Raw genomic sequence first — 24,064 nt, 5'->3', positions numbered from 1 at the left:
ATAAATTTTGCATGGTTGTAGCTGTCATTCCGTTACCTAGAAATCTAACAGAGCTGAAAATTTTGAGAACCCAATAATGTCAATCGTCAAAGCGAGAACATGCCGTGATGTTTTCCAGAAGATTTCGTCATCCCTTTTAACATTGATTAATAGCAACAGCAGGATCTTGCTTCAGATGAATAATCAATGCCTGGAAAACACAAGAGCGTGCGATATGGATTTGTCAAAAAGTGGTAATGTCATAAAGAACCAATATAAATAGGTTTTGCAACATTTTGATAAACCATGGCATGCATCCCATGTGAACGAACCACGTTCTAGAAAAAGGGCCAAGATTTATGGTCATGGTGAAGATCTGGTCATATATATATACATATATATAAAACCAGTGTGTTGCATCTTATCTTCATGGAATGATTAAGTGGTACTGCGAAAGTAAAGTCGTTCTTACTTTGTTTTTTCCAGCAACTTAATAGCGGCCAGTCCCAGTCCCAGCCATTGCAAGAGGTTCCAGTTTTCCTGTGAAAAGAAATATCAAATTTGAGGGAAGAAACTAAATAAACCAGGATTCGGATGTGGACCATTACAATTCTGTAAATAAAAAAAAAGCAAACCAGGATTCAAGATACAGACTGTGATCCAAAAAGGACCATGAGAAAAAGAAAAAGTATAAACCATCAAAAGTTTTAGAGTCTAGTCTGGTTTCAAGGAAGAAGTTTGCAAAATCACCACAGCGAAAACGAGAACAAGCGCATTTATTAGAGTGGCCTTTCCACGGGTAAGAAAACTTACAAGGAATGATCACAGTACTGTAGTGCGACCTCCGGTATGTGTAACTGCTGATACAACAGAGCAGAATAAACTAATTAACCCATCAGAGCTATGAAAGGAACACGACCATGGAACAGAAAAAGGAACAAGATAAGTATGTCTGTACACCAAAAACAAGGAAGAATCTCCAAGAACACAGGAAGGATGTACCCCTATTTGTTGAAGGTAAGAACGTTTTCTCAGGAAGTTTAGCAGCCACCATCCATCTTTTCTCTCGTCTTCTTCTCTCTGAAAAAACTGCATCTTTTTATACAACGATGCGTATTGAAACGACATCGTTGCCATCTCGTTTCCTTTTTATTCATTTTCTCAGAAAAAACCAAATAATTCAGTATGAAAAATACAAAAGAAAATACAAATTGTTCTGCACGAATCAACAGTAACTTTTCACAAGATTTTCGTTGTTTCTTCATCATCATTCACAAGAACATAAAAAAAAACTCCTGCAAACAATAAAAAACATGGAATCTCAATCCTTTCAGCAATTACCAACAGAAACAGAAAAATCACTTGAGCTTTGTAGAAGCGCCAGGAGCAGTCAAGAGATTTCCAGAGTCAGACATGTAGTAGTAATTAAAATTGATCCTATTCACTAAATCTGCTAAATGTGGGAAATGTCCCACGTTGAGTTTCGATGACAACACCTGCAACCCATTTTCATGGAAAGAAACCACCATTGTAAGAAGATGAGGATGTAATCACTACTAATAAAAGATGGAATGGTCGTCGTAGGAGGAGGAGGAGGAGAAAAGGGTTTTATTACGCACTCTGAGGAGGAAAGCAATGCAGTCGTCGAATTGTTTCTCAATACGTTCTATCTCCATTTCGCATCTTGCCTTTATTGCTGAAACTTCTCCCCCACTGCTTACCGTCTTCTGTATCGTGTAGAATTCTAGAGCTAAGCCCAGAATCATGTTTATCCGACTTGCTATGATTGCCCACTAAAAAAACAACAATAGCTAACTATATTACTTGTAATTTGCAGATTCATGGAATCTTCAAGAGGTTTAGTATATGATAATCTACCAATTTTTCTTGAACCACGAAGCACTGACGCTGAATTGATAATAAGTAGATCTCATGTACTTCCATGACCTCATCCAGAGATCCTGCTTTCGCCATTGCTTCACAAAGTTCCCGCCATGCGGTATGATATACCTGCGTTCACCAATCTTTTATTAGAGTCCTAATTAAGCTTTTTGGTTATATATTTAATGTATATATCAAAATCTATATTCAGTTGTATTCTGGTCCCTACTGAGCCAACACTGGTACAATACGCAGCCCGGTCATGTCATTGATCAAGAGTCATATAATTCACTATATTTTACTCACAAAATTATGCCAACGAGTATAATATCGGGGAAGGAAAGACTGATTTTCACATCCCAGTCTAGTAAACTTCTAGTCTGGTCTGATTTTGTGGAAATATATCAGTAAAAAGTTGCTCCATTTCCTACAATTAGGATACCGACTCAATAGAGATCAAAGTATTACAAGACGTAAAGCATCAGACAAGAAGTTACCCTGTCCATTACGTATTGATGAAAAGCATCCACAAAATTGAGGAGTTTCTGTTCCAGTAACCAGTGGTTCTTCCGGATGGTTGTTCTGTAGCCCCTACCCTATGTTCACACAATCACCATTTTGTTATGTCTACCGAATTTAACCACATTGTTATTATATTTTTTCCAGCATGACAAAAGAAAAGAAACCTAAAATATGCAAGAAGCACCTCTATAAAGGACGAAAGAGATTCAAGAGACGAGAAAAACAGACCTTCCACATCCACCTCCGTGCTTTATCAAGCACGTATTTTGCTCGTTTGACCTTCAGCAAGAATCCCATCACCTATTTTTTTTAATCTATACGATTAACACAGTGCAAAGACCTTTTATTTTTCTTTTAAGATATAACCAAATAAGAAATGATTTACCTGGTTATATTTCTTAATAGCCTCACCATTCGCGATAAGCTCAAGTGGCCAAGACACCTACAAATGAGAATTCACTAAATCTGCAAATAAGATTTCACCAAAGGGCAAAGGATGAGTGAGATGGAATGTAAAGCGTGCTTTCGTTGACCTTGTATGTGAATTTCAGCAAATTGAGGCTGTCTATCCCAAAACTGTGATTACGGCTTTTACGAGGAGTTGACGAAAGGGGAACTGTGTCCGCATTGTCATCTTTATCCCCGTCTAATACACCTTCCCTGGAAATAGATACCACCAATGAATCAGGACTGCTCAACAGCATGGCATCAGAGGAGTTTGCAATTGATTCCTGGAGAGAATCATAGAAATATGTCTATGAGAATATGAACTGCGATAAGTCAGGGAATACATAATCAAGGGCTGGCATCTTGAAGCAAATTAACCTCTTCCTAGTGATCGTCACCATGTTATAATATGATCTCAGGATTTTTGGAAATAGAGTTTTAGCAAAACTCCGTTACCTGCAGTATTATGTTCAACTCAAAATCATCATTCCATGACTCTCCTTTATCCAGCCGACTGAATATGACGGTCAAAAAGTGCTGCAGAAGGTCACCTGAAGATGAATGGGTTATAAACACACTAGAGAGAATGGCTTTTACGCATAAGAGATTGAAACACGTTGAGTACCTGAACCCAACAAGTATATGGCCCGCAAAACCGCAAGCTCATGCATCAATCTCCAGTCGTTCATTAGCTTAGACAAAATCACTTTGCCAATGTAGTCCACCTACATCACACAAAACTTTGAGAAGGTAACAAAAGCTAAAGTATCCCAGAGGAATTCAAGGAAGTAGAAATGTCGGTACTACTCTACCTGCCTCCTGATGTAAATTGTAAGGCACTCCTGCATAATAACAACAGGAAGTGGAGTATCCCTTGGTTCTAATTTCAGCATCCAGCAGAGAACTCTTGAAGGAAGGGTACTGTCCTTTTGAAACGGTAAGAGTTCAGATATACAGAGATCCTCCTGAATTTGGATCACAATGATTTCAAGATGAGCCAAGAGAAGCTATTGCCAAAGGGAGAAGCTTAATGCACAAACAAAATACAACCATGGAATTGTCAGCATCTAAGTACCTGAAATGATGGAAGCAAAGTGGGAAAGGGAAACAAGGATTCTACCATTTTCATATCATCTTGAGAACAAAGATATTCAGATTTACCAAAATGGAATCCAAATTTATAGTCTGTTCCCCTGAATCCAGAACCTGGCACACTATTTCCTTTGAAAACAGCATTCCACAAGCTCTCGTCGTTAAGAGGGGGTAGACAGTAGTTCTGGGATATGTTCAGAATTTCCCAAGCCTTTTTATTCCTCTCAAGGGTCATTTTAGACACAGAAATAACTAGGTTTTCAGGACAAAACAACTCCTGCAATGCATTTTCGGCAGCTACACAACTTTTCTCCTCCTTTGTATCAGAAATATAACTTGCACTCTGGTTTTCAGGTTTGATATCCATTACCATTTTTTCTTCCACACCATCAAGGAAAAACTTATACCACATTCTTTCTGTGCCTTTGATAACTGGAAGAGATTTACAATCCATGGTATCCACCACTTCTCCGCTTATATATGATCCTAAAGTAGAAGTATTCTCCCTTTCAGGCAACCCGCCTTTCCAAATATATCTAGAGACGTGATCACCATGGCCTACGAGACCAGCAAGTGTAAGGCAAAAGACTTCGGACAAGGATAAGTCAGCAATGCTACAGCCGATACTGTGTTTAACCAGAGGAACACAGCTATCATGAGCATTTTGCTCATGGTACCTAATTTCTGCAGAATTTCCTGAAGACGCGGAAGGAATATGCCGGATCAGCTGCAATGACTTTCCAGCAGAAACAATCGACTGGCATATGTCCTTTATGAACAACGGGCATAGTAACACTTCCCGGTTATTCTGTCCTTTTTCTTTACAAGGAATAGGAGAAGAGTTGGAGTCATTTCCACCCATTCCTTTCTTGTCATTTAGCGAAGTGAAATTTAGTTTTTGGCTGTGCACCCACCTCAATAAATAGCTTCTCTCCCAGAACTCGGCCTCGTTAACTGATATCGATTCTTTGGCATAAAAGAACATCTGTATGGAACACATGTGAATACATGATTATCAAAGTAACAAGTTTAAAGTTATCAAATGGGATAGTAGAACAGAAAACCAACTCAGTTTACTGCAAGAATAAGTTTCCAGATGTCAGTATCATAAGCCACCCAGAATCAAATTTAAGAGCGCCAAAGGGCAAAAGACTACAAGATTAAAATATCAGACGGCTAACATCAAGCAAAAATAGTCGCTATGTCCAACGATTAATTCACTTAACTCCAAGAGAAGGTAGAAGGAAAGCAACTTAGAGCACAAACTCCAGATTAGAGAATTGTTGACCTTATAGCTGTAATCCAATTCCAATGATACCTACCTCCTGGAATGGATCATCAAGTGTTCCCTCAAAAAGCCATGAATCAAGACCCTCTATATACGGCAATAAACTTCCAGTAAATATTTGCAGCAGCATGTTATATGGTTCCTCCTGATTTCCAACATTATCACATAGCCAATAAGAAATCAAGGAGACAGTAAAGAGAAAGAACAACACAAAATTCACAAGAGCATAGCCACAACCTCACCACCTTGTACGAGACATACTTCATCCAGCTTCTTGTAAAGATAATCAAGGACATGGACAGCAATTTCAGCAGCTGAAATAGATGAACCGCACTCCAAATATTCATGAGGGATTGCTCCACGGACTATTTGCAAAAGATACTCAGCGCCTGAACAAAGACTAACAAATGGAAAAAGAAAACAACAGACATCAAATCAAATATAAACCTAACCACGCAAATGTAGGAACATCTGTCTCTCTTTTATGGTTCCTGTGCAACTCTACTTCCCTTACATGCAACATATAAATCCTTTGAAATAAGAAAATAATATTTTATCTATATTACCAGATTTTGATACCCACATTTTTATGTGCAACGATAATTAGAGCCTTGAGGCTATGTATACAGACCTTGACAAAGAACTAGTTAATCCCAAGAGGGTCGGTGTGACACCAATTTCAGAATTGCTAATTTTCGCTTCTTCTTTCAAAGCAATATCTCGTAGTATCTGCTCCAAAGCCAATTTCTATCAGTCTTAAAAAACAGATGAATGAAATCAAGAATTTCGCACAATAAACTAAGCTAAGTGTGGATAGCTTGCCTGAAGCCAAGCAGAGACAGAACTCGAAAACGCCCTCAAGGTAGGAGGAGACCTCAAAGAGGTCTTGAGTCTACCAACGACAGACTCTACAAACTTCAACCAAGTTGCAGCACATATAAATTCATTAAGAAGGTTGTGAAGGCTCATCTGGGACAAATGAGATATATATATCCCACTTTTGGCACGGAACATTTGTCCATTTTGGTCCCAGAAAATCAAGGAACTAGACAACCCCTGCAAAGCTTGTAAGACGCTCCTCACCTATTGAAACACCAACCAGCAACACAGGTAAGTTATTTGCAATTGCTGATTAGTCATTCAAGAAATGAAAGATAGATACTTGATTCGATATACCAGATCTGCTTCACTAATCCTCAATGAGGACATGGGCGCCCCAAAATGAACGTCACCACAGACAGAAGCACTAATTTTATGTATTAAGCCTTCGGGCATTTCTCTCTTCGGCTCATCTGCCAGAGGAGAAGAAATATATACATTTGAAAAGACAGGAAACCAAGACGGAAACTGAAGGCACTACCTTTCCAAAGAATTCAACCAAACAGACCATGCAGAAACTAAAACTGAAAACCCAAAATACATAACGGACCTCGAACCTGAAATCTCCTGATATTCTACGCAATCCCTAGTAATACGTAAAAATCAAAGGCCAGTCCTTTCAGAAGAGCATAGAATTAACAGAATAACAAAACTATTATTCAAGGCCGATGAATGCAATTACGGCCAAGAGCTCCTCCATGATCACCAGCAATAACATGATAACAACAGTAACAGCAATAAACCTTCTTCACGAAAACCAAATCAGAAAATGATAAGGATATATAAGAAATTTACCAGAGTAAAGGAGCTTCTCCATATGGCAAAATGAAGATTACAACAATGTCGCACCAATCCCGGCCAGCCTGACAAAGCGAGTAAATACATCTCAGATGAAACCCATTTCTCGAAGCTAGAACGTTTATTCAATCTTCACATACCGAAACATCATCTATTCACAACGAAAAACCAACGTAGCAGAACGGGGAAAGATTCATGATTGGATTAATTTTTCAGACCGAAATCCAGAAATTCACAGGAAAGTACACCCAGATTAACATCGAAGAACACAGAAAACCGAGCAAAAGACAGCAGAAACTACAGTTGAAACCGGACAAAGTAGTTTCAAATCAAAAGGGCTGTAGACGATTGAAGAAAAAATGTCACCGAAATTAAGGAAACCCACCTCGGCTTTTCCTCAATGGAGACTAACTACTCTCCTGAGAAAACCAGATGGGATGGTCGATTTGCAGGGGGAAAAATGACGCATGAACAAAATAGACGACGTCGTTGCTTCTTCTCCTCCCGCTCTCTCACACACACAATTAGCAGTGTCGTTCTTCGTACTTTTGGGTTAGGTTGTAATTTAAAGTGACCATAGGGGTATTCTGGTCAATTTTCCTCGATGTCTTTCAAAGATTTTCCAGTGAAACGGCGTTTTATTAATGAACGACCAAAATCGCTGAAGAATCCGTTTGTTCGTCTTCCGCTCTTGTTCGTGATCATATTCCAAGACAAGCCCTAATCATCTCTCTCTTCCATCTTTTTCACTGAAATCAGCCGCCATGGCTCGAAGCTTCATCTCGTGGCTGCACGACCTAGGTGATTCGGGTCCTGCAAACGAACCCATCAAGACATTATTCAAATCCCCCGACTTCAGGAACTCTGACTGGCTGTCCCCTTCATCTCCAACCATATCTCCTGCAACTGTACGATTTTGGCTTTTGCTTCTAGTTTTCTGATGATGGACATATCGAAGGGTTTTCTTTTCGTCCTGTGGGGTTGGGTCTCTGGGTTTTGCATAGTTCTGTTCTCTGATTAAGCTGATAAGTTAAAGCTCATATCTTGATTAATCTGGTGAAGATTGCTGTGTTTCTGATAGTTGCTTTTGTTGGGGATTGCAATGAGATTCCTTTTGGTGAGTCTGGTAATTTGATATGAACGTTTGGTGTAATAACACCTCGTGTCCTGAGTGTTTTCTCCTTAATCCTTCAAATCTCAGTTTATGATTGGATTGCTTCCAATGGGTATCGATCTTTGTCGAAGATGATTGCTCAAAGTGCAAATTGTTTTCGGAGTCTGCATCGTTGTCAATGCCATTTGGTATTTGGGTTTCATTCTTGTGCAGATGATATGGGTTATGCCTTCATGGTTTGACATCCCTGAGTTCCCCTTGCAGTGGTAACATGTCTTTCTTGATCCTAATATCTAATTCCATATATCCATCTTGCTAATATAACATACATCTTCATATTGTGTCAATGTTGTGTTATGCATCTTATTGTCATTCTCGACCTTTCAGATCTCACAGCAGCAAAGTTTGAATCTTTATGATAGGCTTCAACTATACTTGCTAATTAATCCTACATGGGTCTCTCCCTATAGAACGAGAGCTTCAGCTGTTCGCCTTGTGAGGTGATATCGTCAATATGTTCTGGTAAGTGCTTGTTGTTGTTATTAAAACCATTACATGTCTCAGACAGAAATGCAAATAAAGTAACAGTCTCTTGATTGGTTCCTCCGGCAATCTCCTTATCTGTAATGGTGTGTACGTTCTTAACCTAAGAATCCACAGGGGGATTTCCGGAGGAACAAATCCAGAAAATGTCTATACTTGTGGATTTAACCAAGGAGGTGTTTTCTCCACTTTATTGGTATTTCTCTGTTTCCCATGAGTACCATACTCTTTGAATTGATAGAGAAGCCCTTCTTTTTTTACTTGTGAATCTATATGATAGTGTTACATTCCAGTTCCTGGTCAAATTTCTTTTCTTTGCCCAAAAACTCTTGGAGGAGGGTGCCGTTTTATTCTTTACTCATCAAACAATTTTCTGAAGATGCTAAGAAGGTTCATCTGTTTCTTGTTAAAAAGAACAATCTTTAGGCATTGATTTCGGTTTCTTATTCTTTCCAGATTTGTTTTCTCCTCTGCAGACACATGTCTTGTGGTCACACGGAATGGAATAGGTATAGGTGACAGGACTCCGCTCTTTGAAGCTGGTCACTCTGCTCTTCCTTTCCTTCAAGAAGCAGGCCTAACTTGTGAGTTCAAGGTATGAATCCACAACACTATACACACACGTTCCCTTTCTTTTGATTCATAACATCTCTGCTTCTGCTTTAGGCCGCGAGACCCTTGTACAATCGAAGACTTGTACAGTTGCCTTGCCTTGCCTTGTAGAGCCATGGTGCTCGGTTCATGTTTTGCGCAAAACCCGGATTACTGATTCCCTTCCTGGCCCTTTAAATGGGTTTTACACTCAATGGTTTGCATTGTTTGCACAAAACAATCCGAAACGTTTTCAGGCAAGCTACACCCAAGTGGCATCCACCATGATTCTTGATTAGAATCTTGCTCCTGCTATGGATATGAGTATGAGTGCAGACTTGGTAAATGTTTCCACTATGATTATAGCAATGTGCATGTGAAGAGATTTGTCTATTTGCAGGCATAGGCTGGTCTCCATCAGCAACGAGGGGCTTCTCAAGCATTTGGAGTCATGGATCATGGAAAAAGTGTGTCCGAAGGATATGATGATAAGAACACCGAAGTGTGTCTGCTTCCATCAATGTCCATTTGCTTTAACTTTATTCATCTTACTGTATTATTTATAAAAATGCGGTTAGAGAATTATTAGTTTGAACTTGTACATACAAAATGTTTAGATAGATATAAATCATATTTGTTTAGAATATAAATCATATTATGAAACAAATGTTCTTTCTTTTTTTTCTTATCATGCACTTGTAAATTAAGGATCTAACTTAATTTTTCTAAAATCTACAATAATTTAAATTTATAAATCCATTCTTTTCGATCCTTAACTCTAACTTTCAGCGAATTAAACTTAATAATTTTAGGCTCAATTTATTTTACGAGACCTTTCAAATTCTTTTTCTTATTTTTCTGAACTAACTAATGATTTTTATTCTATTTAACACACTAATAGGATAAATTTGGGTGTCTTTAAAGCCTTGATTGGAATATTAATGCAAAGGATATTTTGTTCCTTTAAAGGAAATGGGGACACGTAGCATATGGTACACACTTTTTTTTCTATAGTAAGATACAAATTATTATACTAAGTAGCTTTCATAAACAAATGTTTGCTTATGTTACACATATCGTTTTCAATTTAATAGTTGTTGTTTTCGTCAATATGGACCAACCATATCAAGACAAATCTTATGTTAGCGATGTTATATGCATCTGTTACAAATTTTCCATTTGATAATATTTGAAACATTAATATACTACCAAAATTTAATAGGGTAATATTTTTAGTTTTACTTGTAATTTTACAAGATGAATTGTTTTGGAAAACCATACATTTTAAAATAAATAAAAAATAATAAGCTTTTCTCGTCATATTAAATACGTAATAAGATGGAAGACAAATGATGACACGTCATAACATATAGAGTAGTCGTTGTTAGCGTAGGGAGGGCTAATTTTGTCTCAATTAATCATTTCACTATTAAAATATTAGGATTCTCCTCGCGGCATCAACCGACTTAATATGATTTTCCCTAATTACCCCCAAACTGCTTCTAAATATCAGTCTTACCACTGAACTGACAGCTACAACAGAATCTAACTTAACCAAAAATAAAAAATATATATAGTTCATCAAATCTATAAATAAATAAATATGAAATATTATATAACCCAAGTATATTTGATATTGTTTTCAAATATCTCCAAATTTTAATTTTCTAAGCTTTTTTCTAATTACAGTATTTCAACAAATACATAGTTTTAGGATATGGGGCAATAAGTATTTCCCTTAACAAATGGTATATTCATTAGGAAGAGGTAAAATAAAACATGCGGATAATTAACAATTTGCATATGCAAATAACAAAAAAAGATAAATGAGATGCAAATGAAAATGAAACATCCATAGATAGGACCCAACTTACCATACAACATTTATTAAAATGGGTCTACTTTTTTTTAATTTCCAGTTATTGTTTTTGGAATTACATGAGCCGTTGGATCCGATCCATCAAGAATTATTGGAGGCAAAAAATACAATGAATGTGAATGAATCACACCCTCTAAACTCTGTATGTAAATGCGACTGACCACTCATTTTTATAATCATTTTAATATCTATATGTCGACACATTCATAGTGTTTTTTGTACAGATCCATCATGAATGTATTTGTATTGATAAAGAGCTTATATCAATTATATATATATAGACATGATAAATTTATGTATCCCAATTCATCGAATGGCATATATATCATGTGTTCCTCTGAACAAAAAAAATTCCTTACCATGCCATTCTACAATATATAAATCATAGAACTCTATCCTGACAATAAATTTTTTTACTGAAAATATTTTGTAATGCATATTTATAATCTTAAAAATAAAATTAAGGAGGTCGAGTGATTGCCGATCCTAAGCTACAAATTTAGGTATAGATCCAATTAATTTTATTTACTGTTAGAAATTTAATGATGAAGAGAAATATGGTTAACGAAATGAGATGAGAGTGTAATTAATAAATTTGGCAAGTAAAAAAAAAAGGAAGAAGAAAATGTTCCTAATAGATAATAGGACAAAAAGGTAAAAGCACATACAAAAGATGGTGGGGCTTTAGGGCACATGACATAATCTTCACTCACTTGGGTTACTACAGGGAAGAAAAGCTTGCATCGCCATTTATGGATCCCATGGCATTTTCGTCATTACCCTATTTTCCGATACCTATTTTCGTCATTTTATCCCTCCTTCGTCTTTCTCCACCTTTCACTGCCACTCACACGCGCGCGCATACCCTCTCTCTCCTCTGGAGCACTCAAAGAGTAAAGTTCTCTGCATTTCACTCTCTCTCTCTCTCTAGAAATGGGTAGTCGGATCCAATCCCACCAGCTGAGCAATGGGTTGTACGTTTCGGGTCGACCCGAGCAGCCCAAGGAGCGGCCACCGACAATGGCGGCGCGTTCTGTGCTTTACACTGGCAGTGGCGGCGATATCAAGAAGTCCGGCGAGCTCGGAAGGATGTTCGACATCTCCATCGCCGACACGGCCTCGTCCCTGGGTCCTCCTCCGCTCGTTGTCGGCGGTAGCGGCGGAGCTATCAGGCCGCCGCCGTCGCGAGTCTCCTCCGCCTCGTCGTCGAATCCCAACAGTGGATCTGTTCGATCCGGATCTAACTCGGGTCCAGTTCGGAAATCGTCGGGACCACTCTCCCAGCTTCAGCCGACTGGTTTGATAACCTCCGGTCCACTGGGGTCTGGACCAATCGGAACTGGGTCTAGGAGGTCGGGTCAGATGGACCACCAAGCGGGTAACACCGGGTCGGGCAAGCCCAAGTACGGGTCGGCAGTGACGAGTCTGAGCTCGGACCAGGTTCGAATCGGGTTTAGGGTACCAAAGGCGGTTGTTTGGGCGGTGATGGTGGTGGTGGCGATGGGGTTGGTGGTCGGTGTGTTCATAATGGTGGCGGCGAAGAAAGTCGTGGTAATGGCGGCGGTTGCGGCTGTGGTTTTTCCCGCCTTGGTGTGTTTGGTGTGGAATTGCGTCTGGGGAAGAAGAGGGTTACTGGGTTTCGTTCGGAGGTACCCAGATGCCGAGCTTAGAGGCGCCATTGATGGACAGTTCGTCAAGGTTACAGGGGTAAGATTTCACTCAACCCTTCTTCAGCGTTTGAACTGATATAGCTTCACATCACATGTTAGGTGTTAGTTAAACTAGGATCTTGTCTTGTTACTAATTTATTGTTAAATTTCCTTAGTAGTAAATTTATCTAGTTTTTCTGGTAACCGATCGTTCCCGATCTTTGACCATCATACTCGATGAGTAAATCATTCTATCTGGTGAGTTAGAATGTCATTTTCATTGCCTTTTGTGATGAATTTTTGCTCGTGAATCTGTTGTTCATCAAAACTAAGAAACAGATATGCCACTGAATCAAGTAGCATATTTCTCCATGTGTCCTTTTTGTGTAAGCGTGTTTCTATCTGTGACTGAACTCCAGATCCCAAATGCTGGTAAAGAATGCTTGTTTCATCTAGTTCATTGAGTTGATTTCTAGTAACGTCTTAAGGTAAATTTCATATGCCCTATTTTGTGTCATAAGCTTAGTCACTTGGTTTAAGCTATCTGGGAACTTGGTTAAATCATCTGTGATTCAACTATTCCAGTTTTCGGCTAATTTCAAGATCTGATTCTTGATATGGTAGATTTGATATGTCTCTTTAGGTTTTTTGGCTAGTTTAATGGATAGGTACATGGATGCATACACACAAAGTTACCCGATTTAACAAAAGCTGCCATGGAAATCCTGGTCCAAGATCTGGTCTTTGATAAGCAATTGTAAATTGCTTGTTTCCCTCAAAGGCATATTTTTGTTTTGCTCGCAGGTTGTAACATGTGGAAGTATACCATTGGAGTCGTCCTACCAAAGGATTCCAAGATGCATTTACGTGTCCACAGAATTGTACGAATATAAAGGTTTTGGTGGAAAGTCCGCTAACCCAAAACATCGATGCTTCTCCTGGGGATCTAGATATGCTGAGGTTTGCTTCTGCTCTGTTCTCTCTTTTATGGTGCCTTTTTAATTTGTGTAAATCGATGTAATTTTGAAATCCATGATAAATCCTGGGGTAACGCCATCAGAGTAATTTGTTTAGAAGCATTGTGGTAAAATATTGTGCAAAAATCGTGTTTTATGTTTCTCCTGAAAAGAATAACTTGACATCATAAGGTTTTGCACATTCATATCTAAAATTTTGAAATCTTCCATTGTCACCTTTCTGAGAAAGTTGGGAGTTTGATGGTTACTGTAATTGTTCATGGGCAGCGGTACGTGGCCGATTTTTACGTCTCGGATTTCCAATCTGGATTAAGGGCACTTGTAAAAGCAGGCTATGGATCAAAAGTTTCTCCTTTTGTCAAACCAGCAACCGTGGTTGATGTAACAGCTCAGAACAAAGATTTATCTCCGAGTTTCCTAAGGTGGCTCTCGGACCGTAGTCTCTCAAGCGATGACCGTGTTATGCGCCTCAAAGAAGGGTATGTTACAGTCCACACATCTCGGTCATATTCTCGTAATTCTCATACATAGACAGGTAAAAGGCAGGCAAATAAATAAGCCTCATCAGTAGCATGATGAATTGATAACTTTTGCTGATCCTTCATTCCATTGAAATCTAAGTGTTTGAGGGTTAAAGGGCTGAATGGGTGAGGAACCAAAGGCTATTTAGTACAAAAGGAACACTTTTCTTGGCAGTTTCCTTGTTGGGTTTCTCATCTAATGACTGTACATGAATAATCCATCATACTTCTTTCGTATTTGATGATGATGATGATGATTGGAAGCAGATATATAAAGGAAGGGAGCACGGTGAGCGTGATGGGAATGGTGAGGAGACATGACAACGTGCTGATGATAGTTCCTCCGACTGAGGCTGTCTCCACTGGCTGCCAGTGGTGGCGCTGCCTCCTCCCTACCTACGCGGAAGGCCTCATTATCACCTGCGACGATAGTCACAACGCCGATGTCATTCCCGTCTGAATTTGGCCGTTGTCCCCTTCCACTCTCATGTGATTTTTGCTTGTCCATATCTATCTATATTAAGTATTATATATCATAATTATAACAATATATGTATAAGGTAGGCCTAAGGCTGAGGAATGAGCTGAAGCCAGCATATGATCATCAATTACTCTTGTGTTGTTTTTGCTCCCTAAGTGGGGTTGTGTTCTGTCTCTCTCTGTACATTTTACCTCCCAAAATGTAAATGCTATTTCATAGTTTCTACCCTTCTTTTACTTCTTTACGCATCTCTGTTCTGTCTGGTTCACGCTACAACTAGTTCTTATGGATTAACATCCATATCTTGACTAATGCCGAACATATTCATTAATGCAAAAACTACCGATTATATCCTTTACATAATTGTACCAAATGCAAATTGACATCTGACTTGGGGTATAGTCTATAACTGTTACCGTCTTATTACACAACTGAAATGAAATGGACTAACCAATCTTGCATGAAGAGTCTTATGACCTGTTTTTATATTATGATTATTATTTTGTTCATTGATTTTGTAGTTTTGTATCAAAGGCGAGAGGACATTCCTCCGGCGACGATCAAAGTCTCTCCGGTGATGTAAGAAGCGTCATCGGATGCCAAGAAGGCTGCCGCTGCGGCCATATCTTCCGTCGTCCCCAACCTATTGAGCAGAGTCTTCTCCTCGAGGCCTTTTCTCTGCCATCACAACACCAAACACACATTTCATTTCATCATCAGATTTCCGATGTAGAAATCCATCCGAGTCACCAACAGACATTGACAATACCACTTCAGGACTTCCGGTGATGAAAGAAGCAAAGTGTGTCGGCACAAAACCAGGGGCAATGGCATTCACCCGCGTGTCTGGCCCCATCTCTGCAGCAAGTGCCTGCAAAAGCATCGGAGATAATTCAATTCTATGTGTAACCATACCTTCCGGTTGTTTTACTTAATCATGGAACCGAAATGAGTAACGCAAAGAAAGATAGATGACCTTGGTGAGTCCAAGAAGAGCCGTCTTCGTCACCCCATACATGGCCAGGGCGCCTGCCGGTTGATATCCAGCAATGGAAGTTATGAAAATTACTGAAGATCCCTTCTCCAGGTGAGGAGCTGTATCCTGTTTATGGCCAAGGACCATTTAAACATGAAATTAATCGGATGCAAGCTGGTCTGGTCGAGACAATAGGCTCCGCTGAACATTCTTAGCTCAGTTATACATGAGCCATATCTAGGACCATCAAACTCCAATTTAACCACATATATGAGAGTAAAAGAGAGCTCAGAAGACAATAGGTCATCACCAGAATGTCCATTGGATTAAAAACCCAACAGTAAACTGCTTTTGCATTCTTGTGACCCACAAAGAATTACTAGTATTTACAGGAAATTTTACCTGCAGGAGAAGTATGGAGGATTTGACATTGATTTCCCAAAGCTTGTCAAGGACGTCTTCTTTGCTTGACAAGATCGGGTCTGTTGAAGGATTAGCTGCAGCATTACAGACGATGATATCTATCTTCCTGTATTTCTGAAACCAAACCAATGAGCTACAATGTGAATAGTGGCAAAAAAGCTGACAGGAAGTAGTAAACATGTAACTGCTGAGATGCAAGAAAGCAGAAGAACCAAAACACTCTGTGCGGAGAAGTGCGAGAAGAATTTACATTACCATGAAGAAAAACAGTGATTCCTCAAACAATATAAAGTTTACAATTGATTCAGTAACACGAGATATGTTTTGGAAATGTGACTTTTCTTAAACCGATGATCTGAGAAATCTTGCTGCCAGCAAGCAAACAACATTTTTACCTGAATAGTCTTTTCAACAAGGTTCTTCCTGTGCTGTGCATTCGACACATGACAGACGATCCCAAATGCATCAATCCCCTTGGCTTTGAGCTTTCCAACCGCCTCGTCCACATTGTTCTGCGCAATATGTTAGCCTTATACTCAAAGAAACGACTTCAAAAGGCTACGAGGACAAAACTTGCTTTGCTTATTGGAACCAAAGCTTCTACTTTTGATTCAAGCTACTAACGAAAGCAAAATCTCCGACAACTACAATTATTATAGCAAAAAAACCATAGAAGAAATGCACGAAGTGGATGATTCACCACTAAACACACATAGAGAAATTGAAGAAACAGATTCATCGTCGCTCGATTTCAGTTTCCGCGATTTCAGTTTCCGCTACGTAAACTGCAACGAGGCAACCATTTACAGACCACTGCAACACAGCAGTGAATCAAACACAAAACCAAAAATTTCCAACAATCATACCGCGAAAACAAAAAACAAAATCACAGATGCATCGATCTGACACAAAGAATCCCAGAATTTCCACAGTCGAATATACCCGAATCCATGGTTCAATCAAAGAAGAGAAAGCGGTATGGAGAACCTGCTTGCGAGAGGAGACGACGACGGAGGCGCCTTCGAGGCCGAGGCGCTCAGCGATACCGAAGCCGATCCCTTGCGTCGAAGCCGTGACAATAGCAACCTTCCCGACAAGCCTCTTCGGTACCTTGTTCTTCTCCATTTCTTCTTCCTTCTTCGACAGGCTTTTCTGTCGCGTCTCTCTCTCTCGCTCACAGTCGCCGAGGCTGAAATGAGTTACATTTCGATTCTTCCCAGGTAGTAATCAAGATTTAGGAAATTCTCGTAAACGCTGTCGTTTAGTTAACACGGTCGACGGCACTTTTCACAGGGGAAACAAAAAACAACACGCGGTTTACCTATTCGACTTGAAAACGACGTGGAGTTGTACTTAATGGTTCAACCAACGCGTCGCGGTCAACTGAGATCAGATTCTCTCATAGGACAGGATTACGTGTTGAGGACTCGCGATGGACGGCTTAGATTCGTTCAGGGTTTAAAGTGGCGCCGCACCTGATAATTTCCTCATCTTGGGCGTCAAAGCGGAGCGGCTTTCAGCCCAGAAAAAGAAAAATGGGCCTCTCTTCGGCCCACCTAATCTGACCACTGTCTCAAATAATTAATAAGCACGATTAAAAATTTAAATTAAATAAACTAATCTTAATATTTATACTATTTTTTTTCCCGTTGTTAGAAACAAAAACATTTTAAGAACACACGAGTCAGCAATGACATATCTACAACTTCATTCGACAACCATTTTTACTCTCAATTATTGATCCACACTTCTGCCTAAAACAATAAGATAATTAGAATGGACATTGATCAATACATATCAATCAGCACTTAATTGTGTACTAAAATACAACAATATCGTTTTCTCCCACGCGTTGAATCATCGGCAACCTGGGATTGATACAACATCAAATGACCCAAGTCAAAAAAAAAAAAGGATCGGACATTGATATACACACATACATATATACGTATATGTATGTATCTATCTACCAATGTACAAAACACTGTCGCCATGAAAATCTCTGGAATCCTCTCTCGAAAGAACCGCGACTTTGACCAAAATTTTCATGGAATGTTCACTGTCAAACCGAAGAGAATTCGACGATTAACCCAGGATCCGAAAATTTTTTGGAACGAAAGATTTGGATGAAATCAGAAAAAAGTTATGTAATCAAACCGATTGTCTTGTTGAGCAACCATAGAAGAAGAGCAAGCTCGATTCCAAAGATCGTATGAAGCCATGCTCTGTCCACCATGAATCCATACACCGTGATTCCTGCCCTATTGTTCTCCAGGTACGTCACTGCATGCCAAAAAAAAAACCCACGAGTAATAAAATAATTTTCACCTTAACCAACCATAGATGAATAAATCCAGTGTTTCATTACCAAGTGCTTGACGTTTCTGGAAAGAAATGGTTCGGGCATATATCGGAAGTATCTTGGTGTTATCAAGATCGTCGTCTCCTTCTCCTTCTTCTTCATCATCGGATTCGATTACGTTACGAACGGGAAATATATGTGACTGGTGGACCAGAGCTGTTGGAGTCTCGCCGTCAAGATCTTCGAACGAGTCTATCGTGGCACAGATGTTCCATTTGGCGGCAAGGCTCGTCACGGATTGACCTTTGTGAGTTATCTTCGTCGCACTTCTCAGACATATGAATAGCCCTGTCACCAAGCTTAACGAACATAACTGTAAAAAAAAAAAGACAAACCCACAGAGACATTTATCATCATTAATCAAAAGATGAACATCAAAAGTTGAATCCATGTTCTAAGCCGAACCCAAGATTCAGAGAAATATTCTTACCACAAGCTCACCAACTTCATAGATATTGAATGAAATGCTGGCTCGGATGGTGGTAAGCAAGGCCATGAACTGGCTGGCAGTAACGAGAACAAGAGACAACAGAATGAACCGCCTGAACCGGTGGCTCACAACCCTCAGATTGCGTCGGATCTTGAGATGCTCGGACAGGATGGAGCTGACGTCGGATATCTCAGAGGCAAAGCAACGCGCGAAATCCTCGAGGCGGAGGATCTGAAGGTGGCAAGTGATCTGATAGAGGAGGCAGACAAAGATGAAGAGCGAAGTGCGGTAGAGCCAGGAGAAGAGCTGGAGAGTGCAGGCCATGACGTGGCTGAAAACGGGGTTGATGATGTACGGAATCTCGTCGAATCCCGTCACGTACCACCAGATTCGGTACGCTGCTTCTAGGGTTAACGATGGGAGGACAAAGATTGTGAGCAGCTTCATTGATTTCTGCAGCCGAAACAGAGCAAATGTAAAACAGAGATGCTTAAAGTGGGCGTTGTTTACAGTTACTAATACATGGTGTTATTGGCGGGAGAGGCTGTGTACATGAACTAATTGCTACAAAATAAAATCGAAGATGCCCAAATATTCGATCGAAATTATATATATAATTTCGAAAATTTAAATACCCAAATCACTGGGTGCATACAAATTCAACGAATACAGTAATTTAACATATAATTAGTTAAACACGATTTCTTACTGGTTAATCTAATAGTAATCATGGAATATTAAAGATTGAACTGAATTATGGGAGATTTTTATGAACATTTCTCCTCCCTTCCAACCCCAATTTACTATTTAATCGGAAATCTAAGTACTCCCAAAATCCATTAATTATTTCCCTAAACAGTATTTAAGAGATTGTAATCTCACACTTACTTTAGATTCAAGCAATATCCGAAACTTTTTAATCTCTAACACGATTTCGATACATCACACCTGATTCAGGAGTTTGCGTTGTCAGAAACAATTTTTTTCTTCAATCGGGAAAATTTCAGATTGAGCGACGAATTTACAGTAATTGTACCTGGATTTCAGCTTCATACCCCAACCTAACCTTGTCGCTAACATCCCAGAGCTTGTCCAGGAACAGGAACCGTCGGAGCCCGTACTTGCGCGACCAGGCCGAGAGGCTGACGAACGAGATCCCGGCGAAGACCGTCAGCGACAGCTGCACGACGGCGTCGTACGGACGACGGTGCTGGAAATCGCAGTCGGAGCAGATCAACACGAAGTGCGACACCATCGGGACCCCCACGGCGAGGAGGAAGAAGATCGACCACGACACCACAGCTCCACCGCGGCTCGACTGATCGAACCACAGCACGAAGCGCGGGAACGAAAGCCGGATCGTCGGAGACTCCGGCGGTTTTCCGATCGGGTCGGGTCGGTTCCCGGGTAATAGAGATTGACGGGATCCTCGCTCGGTTGCTCCTTCCATGTGTATTTTCGTAATTTCCGGTAAACTTTTTCTGATACTTGAAAAGGGGAGGGCGTTGTCTTTTTTCGTAATTTTGTAAATTATTATTAAAATGTCACAAACATGTAATGTCGATTGATAACAATTACAAGTTACAACGTCATATTTTTCTAAATTTTATAAACTTATCTGGAGGTGCCGAATGATTTATTATTCAATTTGAATCCATATTATATTTTGTTGTGGACCATATATCACATATTATCATACGTTTGGTACTAGTTAGAAAAACGGCTCTTCTCAATGTCGAAATTCCACTAAACGATGAACACGTGTCACTATCTTCCATTGTTCAAATCCAGGGGGAAAAATGTTTATTTATTTCCTTTGAATAAGAAATGATTATTCACTCGATCAATAATTTCTTATTCAGCGGTGAATAAGAAATATTCTTACTTTGAAATAGTCAAACGATATAAGATCATAGTAACGCATAAATTCAATACTATCACCACAGCCACCCTCGCGTCTTATAAGCGGTGTGGTAATTACGATTAATATGTGATTAACTTTGTTAATTACAATCAATTAGTGACAAATTGGCAATCAATACAGTCAGGCTACTTAGTAGTATTTCTGGAGAGAGAGAGAGAGGAGGAATATACTTTGATCAGTTTTCAGATTCTAATAGAATCTAAGCTTCTGGAGACTGGAGCACTCGTTTTCCTCTGATTAATTCTCCATTTCTTCTTCGAACTTTCTAGCGCCCGTTTCATTTCTCTGTGGCGCGCCATCACCATGCCGGTGGAGACCTACGGCGGCGATGTTCACGCGGTGCTGCAGTCGGATAACTCATCGCCGACAATCCTTCGACCGCCGCATAATCCTCCTGCTCCGGCGGCGGAGGGCGAGAAGGAAAGAGGAGGAGAGCTATTCGTGCCTCCTCTGAACTTCGCGATGGTGGATAACGGGATTTTCCGGTCAGGTTTCCCTGAGCCCGTCAATTTCAGCTTCTTGCAGTCCCTTAGACTCCGATCCATCATGTAAATTCTCTATCTTCGCCATGTTTCGTTGAATGGACTTCAACTTCCTGTTCATATTTGACTTCGATCGAATCTTCTTCTGTATTTGTATTGGAAATTTGGGTAGTGGCTACAATTATCCGCTTTTTATGGTATTTTACAGACCAGATACAAGAATCAGTTGACAAAATTTAGCATATTTGATCGATTCTTCTGTATAGATAAAGTCAAATTTTGTGAGATCTTAGTTCTAAGTTCAAGTAGTTGTTCCAATTTAGTAGTATGAGAAGCAAGTTAGGGGCATAAAATTCTGGGTGCTGTTCTTCATTCAATCGATTAATCAATCACTGCTCTAATTAGTGGAGTACAAGGAATTAAGACCCTAAATGTTTACTTGGTTAGTCCTTGACTGATGTACAATCGTGTCGTTTAATGGCCAAAAGCCAAAGAGTCATGTTGTTTCATCCACTAATCTATTCCTAATTCGGATTTATTCAACTCGGTGCTGTTGTAGATATCTGTGCCCGGAGTCATATCCAGAGGTGAATAACGAATTTGCAGAGGCTAATGGGGTTGAAGTGTTTCAGTTTGGAATCGAGAGATGCAAGGTAAAGATATTATAGAAATCTTGATCCGATTTCCCCGTGGTAAAGATATTATAGAAATCTTGATCCGATTTCCCCGTTGATTCGGTGTGAATATGTCTTGGTGTTTTCGAAGCTCCGAAGCCATGGAAAAAATCTGTTGCTGGTCTGAATTTCGAAGTAAGATCAAAACTTTACAAGATTAACTCGCTGTACATGTTTTCTAAGTTGTTACTCCTGTTCGTGGAGTCACGGAAAGCATGTGGTGAACTGCAGTTGTGCATTTCCAAAATGTAAACTTTGATTCCGTGCCGAAAATATTTGATTCTTTAGCCATCCCTTAGCTTGATTTTTTCTTTTCTGCAGGAACCATTTGTTAACATACCGGACGAGGTGATACGTGAAGCACTGAAAGTTCTTCTAGGTGCCCATATCTCTTTCGAAACTCTTCTGAAATAATGTTAGACAGTTCTCGGCCATCTAATTTTCTTTGTTTCTAAACTCCTTTTGCTTCAGATACGACGAATCACCCTGTTTTAGTTCATTGCAAGAGCGGAAAGGTAAATTGCTTCTGCATCAATTCTCTTTCCGCGATTAGATTTGACGAGTATTCTTCATTGGGATGCAGCATCGGACGGGATGTCTGGTTGGATGTCTGAGGAAGGTACAGAGATGGTGCTTATCCTCCATTTTCGACGAGTACCAGAGATTCGCCGCCTCGAAAGCTAGAATCTCGGACCAGAGATTCATGGAGCTCTTTGATATCTCAAGTCTAAGGCATTCACCCATGTCATTTTCATGTTCCATGAGGTATTTTCATCAGAATTAAAAAAAAAAACTGGAACTTCCTTAAACATTCATCTGGAAACTGCGGTTGATGGAAGCCTGTATTAACCCTAAACCCTAAATTATACCTTAATTTAGAAGAAATGGGATGTTGGTCAATGTAATAATTTTGGATGTTACCAAGGAACGGTCATGTGAAATGGCTGTAAGGCGGGCGAGTCTGTCAAACTTGTTTTGGCTAAGATTCTGCCTTTAAAAAACAATAGGTGGTATATATATGATTTGATAACCATTATGATACTATTATATTGATGATGATGCACTGTTTTTTTTTTTCTATCTTCCTTTTTGTACTGTTTTTTTTTTGTTTGTTTGTTTGGTATTTGCTTGGAAGATCTCCGACTCTACTGATTTCATGCACCATCTTTTTGTATGTATGATAAGAGGGACGCTAAATTAAATAACTCTACTTTCCTCATTACGTAAAGAAACAAGTTCCATCATACATTTCATTCAGTATTCCATTTTTTGAATTTTTTTTGATAAATTGCAACTTAAAATATTAAGAATTATTAATCCATCTTAATACATAAAAAAAATGATTATATATGTATCATTAACAGCCTTTACGATAACTGTAATTTAAGATCGGATTCACATTCATAACCATATCTAATTTGAGATAAGTTGGTATAAAAATTCCAATATCAATCCACTTAATAATACATCCTACTACTTACTGCTATGAATAAAACGAATGGATTTGTTATAGATTTCCTTTTTTTTAACATACAAAACGGGAATATATTATTCTTTCAAACTTAATTCCAATCCAATATTTTTATGATTCTTTTGCATTGGAAAATTTTATTTTATTGTTTTTGTTATAAAAAAAAGCTGAGAAACCTCGTGGAAACTTATAATATCGTAAACCCTGTGTACACGAAGATCAAAACAGTTACCATCCTTCGAATCTCTCTTTCTACATCAGAGGGTTCTTCCATGTTGGACCTTCTCTTCGGAATTCATTACTGGTTCTTAGTTCCTTTATAATCCTCTCTCTCTGTATATATACACACACACACACTCTCCACTCATCTGAGATTCTGCGAGCGAGTCGAGAATGAGTGAACGCGGTCTCCAAACGAGTCAGGAACCGCCGGAGAGAGCCCGGGCGACGACGTTTCTGGATTTGCTCCGGGGCCAGATGGACGGTCTAGATCGACCCATCAGGAGGAAACGGTCTCTTAAGGAACGGCTACGATTCAAAGGCATCGGATGCTGTGGGCCCTCCTGGGGTCTCCGAACTACCACCACCACCACCCTCAGCTCGAGAGACGACGAACACGAACCGGGGCAAGCCCGGGTCGATACCGGGTCGGATCATGACTCTGGCTCTTCCCAGTCGGGA

General features: G+C 39.6%; 6 protein-coding genes and 1 long non-coding RNA gene across 18 annotated transcripts in view; 4 read left to right on the top strand and 3 right to left on the bottom strand.

Moving 5' to 3' along the window:
• Window position 1: 1 nt before the first annotated feature.
• On the bottom strand, window positions 2-7,386 carry LOC104813523 (gamma-tubulin complex component 5-like). 3 transcript variants are annotated; one of them, XM_010541148.2, is made up of 21 exons: window positions 7,272-7,380; window positions 6,884-6,951; window positions 6,386-6,501; window positions 6,032-6,292; window positions 5,841-5,938; window positions 5,447-5,609; window positions 5,244-5,354; window positions 3,905-4,906; window positions 3,642-3,794; window positions 3,455-3,554; window positions 3,286-3,380; window positions 2,916-3,113; window positions 2,768-2,824; window positions 2,611-2,682; window positions 2,358-2,456; window positions 1,858-1,989; window positions 1,599-1,772; window positions 982-1,475; window positions 793-839; window positions 452-519; window positions 2-190 (listed from the first exon to the last, which is right to left on the bottom strand). In XM_010541148.2, exons 2-18 carry the CDS (start codon window positions 6,903-6,905, stop codon window positions 1,338-1,340), a joined length of 2,991 nt encoding a protein of 996 aa, XP_010539450.1. In that variant the 5' UTR covers window positions 6,906-6,951; window positions 7,272-7,380; the 3' UTR covers window positions 2-190; window positions 452-519; window positions 793-839; window positions 982-1,337. The 3 variants fall into 3 exon arrangements, with proteins under 3 accessions (XP_010539450.1, XP_010539442.1, XP_019058317.1); XM_010541140.2 differs by having other exon boundaries at window positions 793-836; XM_019202772.1 differs by lacking the exons at window positions 2-190; window positions 452-519; window positions 793-839; ... (4 more) ...; window positions 2,611-2,682; window positions 2,768-2,824 and having other exon boundaries at window positions 2,922-3,042; window positions 7,272-7,386.
• A 107-nt stretch (window positions 7,387-7,493) lies between these two features.
• LOC104813536 lies at window positions 7,494-9,801 on the top strand. 9 transcript variants are annotated; one of them, XR_771786.1, is made up of 5 exons: window positions 7,494-7,794; window positions 8,214-8,266; window positions 8,388-8,522; window positions 8,661-8,739; window positions 9,020-9,801. It is a non-coding gene; the product is annotated as an uncharacterized LOC104813536 (long non-coding RNA). The 9 variants fall into 9 exon arrangements; XR_771789.1 differs by having other exon boundaries at window positions 8,088-8,266; XR_771787.1 differs by having other exon boundaries at window positions 7,494-8,266; window positions 9,020-9,138; window positions 9,210-9,801.
• Window positions 9,802-11,768: 1,967 nt separating this feature from the next.
• LOC104813506 (uncharacterized membrane protein At1g16860-like) lies at window positions 11,769-14,866 on the top strand. Its single transcript, XM_010541113.2, has 4 exons — window positions 11,769-12,720; window positions 13,467-13,622; window positions 13,907-14,118; window positions 14,428-14,866. The coding sequence occupies exons 1-4, from the start codon at window positions 11,947-11,949 to the stop codon at window positions 14,618-14,620; spliced, it is 1,335 nt and encodes a 444-aa protein (XP_010539415.1). The 5' UTR covers window positions 11,769-11,946; the 3' UTR covers window positions 14,621-14,866.
• A 102-nt stretch (window positions 14,867-14,968) lies between these two features.
• Window positions 14,969-17,258, bottom strand: LOC104813498 (short-chain dehydrogenase/reductase SDRA). Its single transcript, XM_010541102.2, has 6 exons — window positions 17,028-17,258; window positions 16,436-16,552; window positions 16,020-16,154; window positions 15,618-15,743; window positions 15,411-15,512; window positions 14,969-15,319 (listed from the first exon to the last, which is right to left on the bottom strand). Exons 1-6 carry the CDS (start codon window positions 17,163-17,165, stop codon window positions 15,170-15,172), a joined length of 768 nt encoding a protein of 255 aa, XP_010539404.1. The 5' UTR covers window positions 17,166-17,258; the 3' UTR covers window positions 14,969-15,169.
• Window positions 17,259-17,746: 488 nt separating this feature from the next.
• On the bottom strand, window positions 17,747-20,367 carry LOC104813486. Of its 2 annotated transcripts, XR_771783.2 has the most exons (6): window positions 19,869-20,367; window positions 18,833-19,285; window positions 18,409-18,715; window positions 18,198-18,323; window positions 18,011-18,099; window positions 17,747-17,908 (listed from the first exon to the last, which is right to left on the bottom strand). XR_771783.2 is itself a non-coding variant. In XM_010541087.2 (5 exons), the coding sequence occupies exons 1-5, from the start codon at window positions 20,280-20,282 to the stop codon at window positions 18,086-18,088; spliced, it is 1,314 nt and encodes a 437-aa protein (XP_010539389.1). In that variant the 5' UTR covers window positions 20,283-20,367; the 3' UTR covers window positions 17,747-18,085. The 2 variants fall into 2 exon arrangements, 1 of the variants encoding a protein (XP_010539389.1); XM_010541087.2 differs by having other exon boundaries at window positions 17,747-18,099.
• Window positions 20,368-20,863: 496 nt separating this feature from the next.
• Window positions 20,864-22,992, top strand: LOC104813479 (probable tyrosine-protein phosphatase At1g05000). Its single transcript, XM_010541078.2, has 5 exons — window positions 20,864-21,304; window positions 21,798-21,891; window positions 22,234-22,291; window positions 22,384-22,427; window positions 22,496-22,992. The coding sequence occupies exons 1-5, from the start codon at window positions 21,060-21,062 to the stop codon at window positions 22,694-22,696; spliced, it is 642 nt and encodes a 213-aa protein (XP_010539380.1). The 5' UTR covers window positions 20,864-21,059; the 3' UTR covers window positions 22,697-22,992.
• Window positions 22,993-23,592: 600 nt separating this feature from the next.
• LOC104813470 (death-associated inhibitor of apoptosis 1) overlaps window positions 23,593-24,064 on the top strand; it is a 1,508-nt gene continuing 1,036 nt past the window's right edge. The window contains exon 1 of the mRNA XM_010541066.1: window positions 23,593-24,049. Within this exon, the coding sequence (XP_010539368.1) occupies window positions 23,777-24,049 (273 nt within the window). The 5' untranslated portion in view covers window positions 23,593-23,776. The remainder of the gene's footprint in view (window positions 24,050-24,064) is intronic.

Source organism: Tarenaya hassleriana, unplaced genomic scaffold (assembly GCF_000463585.1).
Source record: "Tarenaya hassleriana unplaced genomic scaffold, ASM46358v1 Cleome1, whole genome shotgun sequence".
NCBI lineage: Eukaryota > Viridiplantae > Streptophyta > Magnoliopsida > Brassicales > Cleomaceae > Tarenaya > Tarenaya hassleriana.
Note: the sequence above shows the minus strand (reverse complement) of the source record. Positions and strands in the feature narration are given on the sequence as shown.

Bases quoted from the DNA above. Each gene is read 5' to 3' on its own strand.
- LOC104813523 (XM_010541148.2), bottom strand. From the start codon at position 6,905: ATGGAGAAGCTCCTTTACTCTG. The intron at 5,939-6,031 runs GCAAGCTATCCA...GCTTTGGAGCAG, and splicing joins CTGTCTCTGCTTGGCTTCAG to ATACTACGAGATATTGCTTT. The intron at 2,457-2,610 runs GTCTGTTTTTCT...GTGTGAACATAG, and splicing joins CACGGAGGTGGATGTGGAAG to GGTAGGGGCTACAGAACAAC.
- LOC104813506 (XM_010541113.2), top strand. From the start codon at position 11,947: ATGGGTAGTCGGATCCAATCCCACCAGCTGAGCAATGGGTTGTACGTT. The intron at 12,721-13,466 runs GTAAGATTTCAC...TTTTGCTCGCAG, and splicing joins AGTTCGTCAAGGTTACAGGG to GTTGTAACATGTGGAAGTAT. The intron at 14,119-14,427 runs GTATGTTACAGT...GATTGGAAGCAG, and splicing joins GTTATGCGCCTCAAAGAAGG to ATATATAAAGGAAGGGAGCA.
- LOC104813498 (XM_010541102.2), bottom strand. From the start codon at position 17,165: ATGGAGAAGAACAAGGTACCGAAGAGGCTTGTCGGGAAGGTTGCTATT. The intron at 16,155-16,435 runs GTAAAAATGTTG...GTTTGGTTTCAG, and splicing joins TTGTTGAAAAGACTATTCAG to AAATACAGGAAGATAGATAT. The intron at 15,744-16,019 runs GTAAAATTTCCT...GGCCATAAACAG, and splicing joins CCTCCATACTTCTCCTGCAG to GATACAGCTCCTCACCTGGA.
- LOC104813486 (XM_010541087.2), bottom strand. From the start codon at position 20,282: ATGGAAGGAGCAACCGAGCGAGGATCCCGTCAATCTCTATTACCCGGG. The intron at 19,286-19,868 runs GTACAATTACTG...TTTCGGCTGCAG, and splicing joins GGTATGAAGCTGAAATCCAG to AAATCAATGAAGCTGCTCAC. The intron at 18,324-18,408 runs GTAATGAAACAC...TTTGGCATGCAG, and splicing joins CCAGAAACGTCAAGCACTTG to TGACGTACCTGGAGAACAAT.
- LOC104813479 (XM_010541078.2), top strand. From the start codon at position 21,060: ATGCCGGTGGAGACCTACGGCGGCGATGTTCACGCGGTGCTGCAGTCG. The intron at 22,292-22,383 runs GTGCCCATATCT...CTTTTGCTTCAG, and splicing joins AGCACTGAAAGTTCTTCTAG to ATACGACGAATCACCCTGTT. The intron at 22,428-22,495 runs GTAAATTGCTTC...ATTGGGATGCAG, and splicing joins TTCATTGCAAGAGCGGAAAG to CATCGGACGGGATGTCTGGT.